This window comes from Orycteropus afer, unplaced genomic scaffold (genome assembly GCF_000298275.1).
Source record: "Orycteropus afer afer isolate SDZICR_OR568_19922 unplaced genomic scaffold, OryAfe1.0 scaffold00040, whole genome shotgun sequence".
In the NCBI taxonomy this organism is placed as follows: domain Eukaryota; kingdom Metazoa; phylum Chordata; class Mammalia; order Tubulidentata; family Orycteropodidae; genus Orycteropus; species Orycteropus afer.
In genome coordinates, this window is record NW_006921627.1 from 12,227,722 (window position 1) to 12,239,252 (window position 11,531).

Here is an 11,531-nt window from a genome sequence, read left to right on the forward strand (position 1 = left end):
ACACACACACACACACACACACGTGTGTGTGTGTGTGTGTCAGAAGGAAGGTTAGGCAATCTACTTCCATAGCAATACTGCCTCAGAAACCCAAGGAGGGGCCGCTACAAGTCGGGTCCGACTCAACGGCACATAACAACAATGACAACATGTGTGTGTGTGTGTGTGTGTGTGTGTATGTATGTATGTAAAGAGTAAGCAAGAGAGAAATTTATAATTTATCTCAGGGAAATGCCTCACACAGTTGTAGAGACTGGCAAGTTCCAAGTCCATGGGTCAAATGGGCTGATGAACTCAAGATTGACAGGTAAAATGGTAGACCAATGGCTCACAGGCTGTGAAGGCAACAATCCCAAGACTGGCAGGCAGGCAATACGGCAGGCCACTGGTTCAAGTCCAGGAACTGGAGATGATGATTAGACAGATGCAGGATCCAGATCCAGCAGAAAAACCAGTGACCTTTCCCAAAGCTTTTCCATACATATTAGAAGTGGCCACAGTGAAGGAAACTCTTTCAACTGACTGACTGTTCATAGTAGATCTCATCATGGACATGATTATATCAGAACTCATCATGGGGGAAAACTACATTGCAACTGCCAAACCACTTAGAATCATGGCCCAGCCAAGTTGACACACAACCTTAACTATCACAGTCTCTAAAACCCACCGTCACTGAGTCGATTCCTACTCATAGTGACCCTTTAGGACAGAGTACATCGGCCCCATAGGGTTTTCAAAGCTTTAAATCTTTATGGAAGCAGACTGCCTCATCTTTCTCCTGTGCAGTGGCTGGTAGGTTCAAATCACTCACCATCTTTTAGTTGGCAGCACCAATGTTTTAACTATAGTGCATCCAGAGCTCCTGATGGTCTCTGTTGTTGTTGTTATGTGCTATCAGAACATCAAAAATTACAAAACAGATACAGGAAGAAAGGGTATATCACTATACCCTGGATGTTGTTGTTGTTATTTGCCATTGAGTTGGACCTGACTCATAGTAACCCCTCCTTGGGTTTCCGAGGCAGTATCACTCTGGAAATAGATTGCCCCATCTTCTTTCTGAGGAGTGGCTGGTGGGTTTGAACTGCCAGCCTTCTGGTTAGCAGTCAAGTGCCTTAGGCACTATGCCACCAGAGCTCCTATACCCTGGAGGACTTATTAAAACATAGATTACTGGGCTTACCCCCAGAGTTTACCATTTAGTAGGTTTAGGGTAGACCCCAAAATCTGTATTTATAACAAGTTCTCAAGAGATGCTGATGCTGCTGGTCCTAAGCTTACACTTTGAGAATTCCTGTAATAAATCATATCAAGTCTCAAATCCTTAGAAAGGAAGGAAATGAGTATTTATTGAGCGGAAAGGGAGAGAACAATTATTAAAAGACTACCTTGGTCAGGCTTGGTTATGTGTTTACATAATTTATAAGGTTCAGTCTTCACGGCACTGCAATGATCAGTACTTTTCATACTTGAAGAACAGTGGGGAACGAACATATCCACACAAAGGCTATGCCTAAGAAGTACTCTAGATATATGAAAATTTTTTAATGATGGTAACATCTTAAAATTCCATATAAAATTTGCATTAATCTGATTAAAAAATTCCATATAAAATTGGCATTATTTTTCAAAATATGGCTCCTTATTTTGAGATAAAATACTTTTTAATTTTCCTCTAGCTTAGCTTTGGTCTCTTTATACTGCGATTTCAACACTGCCTGAAGAAATCTTTGTGCACTGAATAATGGATTTAGTTCTAAAGGGCCATACCTGACTTTGGTCCAAAGGGAACTAAGTATAGAACCTTCTTTGATTTTAAAGGTTGCCAATCTTGTTATTGTTGTTAGATGCTGTGGAGTCAGCTCCAACTCATAGCAACCTTATGTACAACAGAAGGAAACACTGTCTAGTCCTGCCCCAATCTCACAGTCATTGCTGTGTTTAAGCCCACTGTTGCAGCCACTGTGTCAATCCATTTCATTGAGGGTCTTCTTTTTTGCTGATCTTCTACCAAGCATGTGTTCTCCTGCAGCGATTGGTCCTTCCTGATAACATGTCTAAAGCATGTGAGACAAAGTCTCGCTATCCTTGGTTCTAAGGAGCATTCTGCCTGTACTTCATCCAAGACAGATTTGTTCACTGCCAATCTTAGTGATGCTAATTCTGAACCTCTAAGGAAGGACACTCTACCCCCAACTGCAATTTTTGATCAGCCAAGACACAGTCATGGCCAAGAAGTTTGCTAGAGGAGAACACTCATACTAAACAGGGTGGCCATCTGCTGCATTTGGCCAGTTCTAGCTTTGGAACCTGAGAGGTATCTCATAGTCTGGTTACATCTTGGTTTAATCACAATAAAGTGAAAAGATAGAAGGATACCTAGGGCATTAATCTTTTCCACTCCCACATGCCCTTCCTAACCCCCATCCCAATCCCCAAGTGTTAAAGAGCAGGAACTCTAGAGTCAGAACCAGGTTTGACCTTAGGCAAGTTATTTAACCTTTGTAGGCTAAATAACCCAGTTTCCTATCTGTACTAGGGAGATTAAACAGCCCTGTAATTACTTTATGGGTAATTGGTAGGTTTAGGTGGAGTATTGCCTATTGATCATGAATGACAGTATCTGGTACATAGCAAATCTTATTAATTGTCAGCTAAACCCACCAGCCACCAACCTTGGAAGGAAGGTTGGGCAATCTACTTCCATAGTGATACTGCCTCAGAAACCCAAGGAAGGATCGCTATGAGTTGGACGCGACTTGATGGCAGGGAGTTTGGATTTTTTGGTTTGATTATTATCAACAAGGGGCAGCAACATTAACACATTCAATCAACATGAATTAGATTCTCTTCTGTCTGTATAAGCTTTTCCATGGCATTTCATTCTCTCTATGGCTTCAATTATGACACCAATATAGACCACCAAAATTTTATTTTCAGTCCATCCTCTTCCCTGAGCTCAAGACTACGCTTTTGCAACTTTTCCCAAGATACCTGGAGGTGTGCCTGGAACCTCAGCAAATCCAAAACCTAGATCATTTTTACCTGGCACTGAACAGTATCACCCCTTCCTCTTAACCTCTCTGTAATTGTGAAAGATATTATTTCTTAATTTCTCACCAGCTACCCAAGCAGAAGGACTGAGTCTTTTTCTTTTTTTCTAAAAACATTATTTCTTTAACCTCCATTTAATCAGTTACCAGTCATTCATTCATGTATTCACTTATTCAACAAATATTTATTGAGCCTCTTCCAGGAATACTGTGAACAAAACATATATATATAATTACAAATTGTAATAGTACCTGGAAGGAAATTTCAGCTAGTATGAGACAGTATAATAGGGAGACATAATTTAAATTGAGAGTCAGGAAAGAACTCTCAGAGGAAGTGATAATTTGAACCAAGACCTGAAAGATGAAGAGGAGTCTGTCAGGTGAATAATGAAATGATGAGCATTTTAAGCAGTGGGATCAGCATGAATGAAGGCTCTGAGGTAGGATAGGGCTTAATACAGCTGAAGAACTGAAAGGCCATGTGGCTAAGAGGCTGTGAACGTGCTTGAGATGAGGCTGGAGCAGCAGGCAGGGGCTTACCAGCCATGTATGGAAGCCCCTGAAGGGTTCTGGGCAGGAGAGGCACAGGATCGGATCACTCTGGCTGCTTGTGGAGAATGGACTGGAGAGGGCAAGAACAGAATTAGAGACCAGTCAGGAGCCTACTTGGGTAGTTCTAATAACAGATGGTTGTGGTTGTGGTGATGGAGAAATAGATGGATTTGAGACAAAATTTCGTGGTGGTATTGATTAATAAGATGAGGGTGAGAGTGAAAGAAAGGAGACAAAGATGGTTCTTAGGTTTCTGGTATGAGCAGCTGTGTAGATGGAAGTCCTTAGAGAATCTACCTTTCAAAAGATTCTGTATTCCGAAAATATCTCACATCAGATCCTTACTTTTCTCTCTCAGTGCTACTACCCTGTCTCTAACTTATTATAACTTTACATGTAGAACATTGTTCCTTCTCATTAGCTTCTCTACCTCTTTCATATGCCTACTTCAAAGCACTTTACACAGTATTATCTTCCCAACTACAACTCTGGTCATACTATTCTCCATTCAAATATCTCCAATAGTTCCCTCTCACCTACTTAATTAAGCACAGACTCTTTCAGTTGGCTTTTAAGGTTCCACAATTTACCTTCGTAGCCTTATTTCCCACCATTTCTCTACTTAAGTTCTGTTTTAGTTGATCTAGAGTACTTGCTGTTCCTTGAGCATGTCACTGCACATTCCTACTTCAGTGACTTTGCTCATGCTATCTTTCTGTCTTACCATCTCAGTCTGCTGAAACCTATTCATCTTTCAAAGTATGTAATATACAATAGGTTCCATTTTTAAACCTCATAAAACTTTGCACTTCTCTTATGGCACTCAGAATTCTGCCTTTTATTGTGGTTATTAGTGTACTTATTGTATGCTCACTCCATACTCCCTAACAGATTGTGATAACCTTGAGTGCATGGCATTCCTTGCCCTTGCAGGGTTGAGCACAGTTCTTTGCCCCAAGTATGTGCTCAGTAAGTTTTTAATGAATGTATTTGGAGAAATTCAAGTTATTAATTAACTTAATGAGTGATGAGACCAAAGCTGTTGAAGGCAAGATGTTTTCCAGTAGTTGTCCAGTAGCATTTGTCAGCACCAGGGCTTATAGCAAAGTTCACTTTTACTACCCTTCTACCAAACTCCTTACAATCATACATAACATAAACATACACACATCTTTTAATAAGAGTCTTCTGGTGGTTCAGAATACTCCAATATAGCAGTACACGTAAACTTACCCTTTCCTTGATGTGTTTCATATTAAAAAAATTACAGCTTCTAACTTAGGATTTTTCAAATTGCTTGGTGTGACCTATCAATGAGCTACGCATTCAGTTTAGTGGGTCATAAACAACACTAAAAAATAAAATAGAGTTGAAAGTAGCTGAGAACATGGCCTATAGTAAGGATGAGTACTGTTTCCTGAAACTTTTTCTTTCAAATACATAACACACATACAGGTATACTGGGTCATGAAGTAAAGCATATTTATTACCACAGGCCCCAGTCAAAAAAGTTTGAAAGCTAATATTTTAATGCTCTGCATGCCATCCTAATAACAGCACACAGAACTCAAATAAAGTAAGATGCTGAGAAAAAAGTAATGAGACTAGCTGATTAAAAGTTACTCACACTTTAAAATGTGCAGGTCTGATGTACTTAACTCTTTCTGCATTTATAGAGAGGTGTTTTTGACCCAAATTAATCTCTTAAGATTAGAGAAAGGGCATTTCAGACTACTGGCCTTCTTGGTACCTCTGGCAAGGATTTCCTCCAGTATCCTAACCCTTAATTGCTTCTGTCTGTCCTGTTCCCTGAGATAGCTGGGATCAGGAACCAGACGCTCCACTTCTGAAAGGCTACTGGTTTCTAGGTTTCAGTGCACAGCACTGATAACACCATTGCACGGGAAACATATTTACAACCAGCATGTGCTCCTCCTTCTTTGCACATATCCAGCTTACCATCCTCTGATTACATGAATGGAAATTTTCTACATTACAAAATGTAACCTAGAAAATACAATTCTACATATCTACATGAATGAACTATATACATGAAGCCCCAAGTTGATCTAAAAATGAAGAATACTGAGTTACTGAAGGCAACGGTCTATGTGAGATAGAAAGGGGATATGAAAAATGGTAGAATGGGCCAGAGGCCTCAGGAGTGGGATTGATGTATTACACTAGTAATTACTACCTTGATGACTGGTGGTAATAAGAGAAGATAAGAATAGAGGGGTAGGATATGGAGGAAACAATTCTCTAGTCAGCAGTATACACCATAACAGTACTCAGTCACAGCCTACCAGGAGTGCACACACAATATTTGATGTCAGCACACAAAAAATAAATCCCAGATCCTAATTCCACCCCAGCTTGATTTAACAGGTGCCTCTTATAATTTTTTGCTACTTGTGTTACATTACCAATTTATAGTTGAGAAGTCAACAGTGAGCTTCCTAACTAAGGAATGTAAATACTCTTAATTGCCAATTATAGTCCCAAGAAATAACTGGGTCAGAAACAAAGTTAAGAGTGGGAAGTTCAAAGCTGCTGTTGTGCAAAGAGCCCTAGATTGGGGTGCTGATAAGTCTGGGTCACGGCTGGGTGACACTGTGCAAGGCATACAACCTAAGGTCCCTTTCACCTCCAAAATCTTAAATTTTTACAAGGGAGGAATAAGATGGCTTCTATTTGTAAGAAAAGAAGATCACCTTGATTTGATATTGTTGTTGTTGTTGTTATGTGCCGTCGAGTTGGCCCCGACTCATAGCGACCCCTCCTTGGGGGGTTTCCGAGGCAGTATCACTACGGAAGTAGGATTGCCCAACCTTCCTTCCGAGGAGTGGCTGGTGGGTTTGAACCGCAATAGGCAAATAACAATGCTATTAGCTAAGGTTGTTTAAATATGAATTAATGCCTCTCCCATTATCTAGATTGGGTTATCACCCTTAGGTGATATTATATATCAATGTCTCTACTGGCTCCTGGGATAAATTCCAAACTTCTTTCTGGCCTTTAAGGTTTTCCACATCTGCATAATTTTATTCACACTTCTCAAGGTTCAGATCTCTTACTCTCTGCTCTTGCATCACTCATGTTTTCTTATCATCACTTCAAGCTTTTGCTTAATTCTTCCCCACCCCCACTCTCCTAGCTAAAGTCCCATAACCTTCACAGAATCTTCTGACTACTAAACATGTATTAGATCTTGACCTTTGGATTCTACAGAACTTTACAGCAATCTTATGAGGTAGGTATTATTGTCCTTATTTCATGGATAAGAATATTAAAGCCCAGAGAGGTTAAGTGTCTTGTCCAGGGTCCCAGAGCTTGCAAACAGCAGTAGGGGTTGGTCTGCCTTCAAAGTTCACACATTCTCCCCCACCCCTATTATACCATGCTATGTCCATCCATGTATTAAAAAACCATGGAGTAAGAATGCAGTTTTTAAAAAAAAGCCTAAAAACCAATTATAATACAGCTTGTTGAGATGCAAATTTAGATATCCTATATCCTTTAAACTATATGGGTAATAAACACTTAGGATAGCATGAATAGTTTTTAAGGGGGTTATTAGTCTTGTTTCCCAAGCCCAGTATTAAAATGATATTCTAGGGTAAATGACAGGAGGGTGGCTAAAGGACAGGGGAAAAAAAAAAGCAATATGGTATAAGGAAATATAGGAACAAGACAGAAGAGAGTGTAATGCAAGTTAGTAATGCACAAAATACTCAAAATATGAATATAGGGCTGAAGAGGCCTAAGTTAGGGGGCCTCATGTCTACTGATAGCATGAGCGCGTGTGGGTTGTTATTAATAAAAGACAGCAGTACACATGGACAGAAAGTCTAACTCAAGAGAGTGACAAATAAGGGCAGGTCGGGAGGGTACTGTGAAGCGCATAGCATAATGAAAGGGTGAGGGCGCCAAAGGAAGGGTCAGAGGATGTAGCAGGGGTCGCAGACTAAGGTAAAGAGGTTCAGATGGCACGACGCCCCCAGACTCGAGAAAAGACCGTTGTCTTTCCCTGTACAGCAGGTTGGTATGTTTCAGGATTCACACCCGCACTCCATAAAACCCTCCTGGGTAGCTCCGGGAACAGACAGGTTGTGTCTCCCTCTTCTATCCCCGGAGGACTCCGCGAGGGGGCAGAGGGAAGCAGGAGGGTCCTTACCCAAAAAGATGGAGATGATGAGCCGCAGCGCCTGTTCTGACGCGCCCAGGGACGTCGCCAACTTGCTAAGGCTCAGCTCTTCGAAACCTGACTGCAGCACCCTCACCACCTTCACAACAGTTTCCACGTCCCCTTCAGTGGCAGACGCCATCTTAACTCTGGGTGTCCCGGAGGGACGCCCCCCGTAGTTCCGCGCGCCCCGAATGTGGGCAAAACGCTTTAGCTTCACCCCCAATTCCGGCCCGGGGCCCGCCCACGGTGTGCGCATTGGCTGCAGGCCCGCCCACTGGCCCCAGGATCACACTATTATTGGTCTATCTGAGTGTGGGGCGGGGCCTAATGAAGCAAGGTAGGAAGAAGGTGGGCCTGAACATTTGTAAGGCAAAGGTGACTCCTGCTGAGAAAGAAAACCCAGTAGGCCGGGAGGTGGGAGGGGCTTGGAATCGGGAACCTGGAGTCCAATCAGAAAAGTCTAAACCCTGCGGCGAGGTGACTGTACAACTCTGTTCTAACTGCTTCGGGGAGGAGTCCCTCTCAGTGAGTGTCCAGCCGGCTCGCTCGCTGGCTTCCCATTGGCTGAGGCAGGAGCAGGCGAGAGTCCGGGCGGGAGGGGGGACACCGTCACCCGACCGCGAGGTTACTCTCGGTCGCCTGAGCGCTAGGGTTACTGGGGCTGTAACGGAGAGGGCGGGAATTCCTGCCTCAGCTTCTCGAGCGCCTCCTAACGGTGCCACCCGGGCCGTTCTTAAACCGTTAGACACACGGAGTTCACGCCCAAAGTCACCTCGAAGAGCCGAATGCCCTGGAACACTATGTGCTATCTATTTCTTTAAGATAATGGATTAATTAACTATATCAAAATGTTAGTACGTTATTTCCACGCAATTTCTTATATTAAAATGTTACCTTCTCCAGAGAAGCGATATAATTAATCTATACCGTGGTTAAGCGTTTGGTTGAAAAGGTAGGCAGTTTGAACTTTCCAGCTGCTCGGCGGGAGAAAGATGTGGCAGTCTGCTTCCCTAAAGATTTACAGCCTTGGAAACCCTATGGGGCAGTTCTACTCTATCCTATAGGGTAGCTATGAGTTGGAATCAACTAGATGGCAGTAGGTTTGTGTTTAATTTTAAATTAAACTAATTTTGCCACTATTTAAGTAATACATGTACATGACAAAAGTTCAAATGGCAGAAACAAAAAAACCCAAACTCATTGCCATGGAGTCTTTTCTGACTCATAGTGACCTTATAGGACAGAGTAGAACTGCTCCATAGATTTCCCAAGGTTCCAATTTTAAAGGAAGCAGACTGTCACATCTTGATCCTATAGGACGTAGTAGAACTGGCCTATAGAATTCCCAAGGTTCCAGTCTTTACGGAAGCAGACTGTCACATATTCCTCCCGCATAGCTGCTGGTGGGTTTGAACTGTAGAGCTGTCGGTTAGAAGCTGAGTGCATAACCACTCTGCCACCAGAGCTCTCCATCAAAAAGCATAGAAACATATATAGCAGAAAAGAAAAGTACGCTCTTCCCACCCTGCTTCCCAGTCTTTCTGCAGGTAATCACTGTTCAGATTACACTATAAAATGCATTTAGCACTTAGCATGTGCCAGGCACTGTGCTGGGTTCTGGGAATTGTAGTGATGAGCCCAAATCCAAGGAGTAAAGAAAATGCACAAATAATGGCACAAATGAGTGTATAGTTGTAAGCAAAGGTAGGTTCTCTGAAGGAAAGGAACAAGGTTCTGTGACAGCATGTAATAAAAGAACCCTAAAAGTTTCTTATAATAACTGAAATTTGTGGAACAGTATTGTATCTGCTACATAACAATTACAGTTTGTATTTCTGTAGTACTTTGCACTCTGTAAAGCACTTTTATCCATACTAGTTACTTAATTTGGGTATGAAACAGGATATTTATTATTGTGATGTCTTTTTTCGGGCACAGAAATTGCCACTAACTTCTTTACCAATAAATGACAGAGACAGAATTTAAACCTAGGTCTATCAGATTTCCCCCACCCCTGTTCCTTTTTTTTTTGAAAAAATTAAAAATACCTGAGCTATTTGATTTCATTCATGCAAATAAATAAATAAAAAGTAGAGAATAATATAACTTTTCCCAGGTTAAGAAACAAATATCACATATACAGTTGAAGAGCCCAGTATATCCTTTCCTAATAGCATTTCTCTCCTTACCTTCTCGGAGGTCACCATTTTGCTGACTTTGATATTTATCAATCCCATGCCTATTTTTATACAAACTGTATGTACCCGTAAACAATATACCGTAAAATGTGCAAAAGCTGAAACCTGTGTAAGGTGGTGTCATAGTTGGAGTTGTGTGTCAACTTGGCTGGACCACAATTCTGTGGTTGTGATGTGGTTTATTTCCATGATGAGATAGGATGTATATGTTTTGAGTAGCCAATCGGTTGAAAGGGAGTTTCCCTAGGGGTGTGGCCTGCTTCCAATATATTTATGGACATCCTGGGAAAATGAGACACTCCTCTGAGGATCTGGATCCTGTTATGCTGCCTGCAACTGTCTGTGAGTGAACAATCCACCATTTGGCCTGGAGATCTTGGATCAGTCACTCGTCGGAGTCAACGGCCAGTATACTGCCTGCCAACCTGGAGCTCGTCAGCCCCTGCAGCTGTGTGAGTCAGGAAAAGCCTCCAGCTTGACGTTTGATCCAAGAACTTGGGACTTGCCAGCTTCTATAAGTGTGTGAGCCACTTTCCTAAGATAAATTTTTCTCTCTAAGCTTTACTGGTTTTGCTTCTCTAGACAACCCAGCCTAACAAGTGGAAACCTGTCAGAGAAGGAAAATGAAAATATTTTCCGTTAAATAGAGAGCAGTAGAAAAGTGGTGACTGTACCCTGTCAAAGGCAGAAAATGTGTGAGATCTGGAAAACAAGTCAGTCCTGTCAAGTTCTGGTTCTCACAGGTTTCATTGTATAGTATTGTTTTGCATGATTTTAAACTTTGCATTATTGTTATTGTTAGTTGCTGTCTAGTCATCTGTGACTGATGGTGACCTTCATACAGCAGAATGAAACATTTCCAGGTCCTGTGCCATCTTCATGAGCCTTGTTATGCTCGAGTCTATTCTTAGGGCCGCTGTATATTTGAGAGCCTTCCAACCTTGGGGTCTCATCTCCTAGCACTTTATCAGAAAATGCTTTGTTGTGATCCATTGGGTTTTCATTAGCCAAATTTTGGAAGTAGATTACCAGACCTTTCTTCCTAGTCTCTCTTAGTCTGGAAGCTCCTCTGAAACCTGTCCACCAAGGGAGATGCTGCTAGTATTTGAAATATCACTGGCATAGCTTTCAGCATCACAGCAACACACAAGCCACCATGGTATGACAAATTGTCAGATGGGTAATGGAAACTTTTTATTAATGGTATTACAATGAATTTATCATTTTGCAACTCATTGCTGTGCTTAACATCTTTAAGAAGTACCTGTGTTGATATATGTGATTCTAATCCATTCATGAAGTCACTCTAGTGGTGGTATGGTTAAAACATTTGGCTGTTAACCAGGTCAGCCGTTTGAACCACCAGCCACTACACAGAAGAATGATGAGGCAACTGCTTCTGTAAAGAATTACAGCCTTAAGGTGGGGACCAGGTTTGCCGGTCTGATAGAGCCTGGTGGAACCACTGAGACTATGGCCCCTAGCTGCCCTTCAGGTCTGGAATTGAACCCACACCTGTGGTTGCCAGCCAAA

At 41.9% G+C, this 11,531-nt stretch overlaps 1 protein-coding gene across 1 annotated transcript in view; it reads right to left on the bottom strand.

The window, feature by feature from the left end:
- LPCAT3 (lysophosphatidylcholine acyltransferase 3) overlaps window positions 1–7,939 on the bottom strand; it is a 39,345-nt gene extending 31,406 nt beyond the window's left edge. Inside the window, exon 1 of the mRNA XM_007937145.1 lies at window positions 7,789–7,939. Within this exon, the coding sequence (XP_007935336.1) occupies window positions 7,789–7,939 (151 nt within the window). The remainder of the gene's footprint in view (window positions 1–7,788) is intronic.
- Window positions 7,940–11,531: the final 3,592 nt, after the last annotated feature.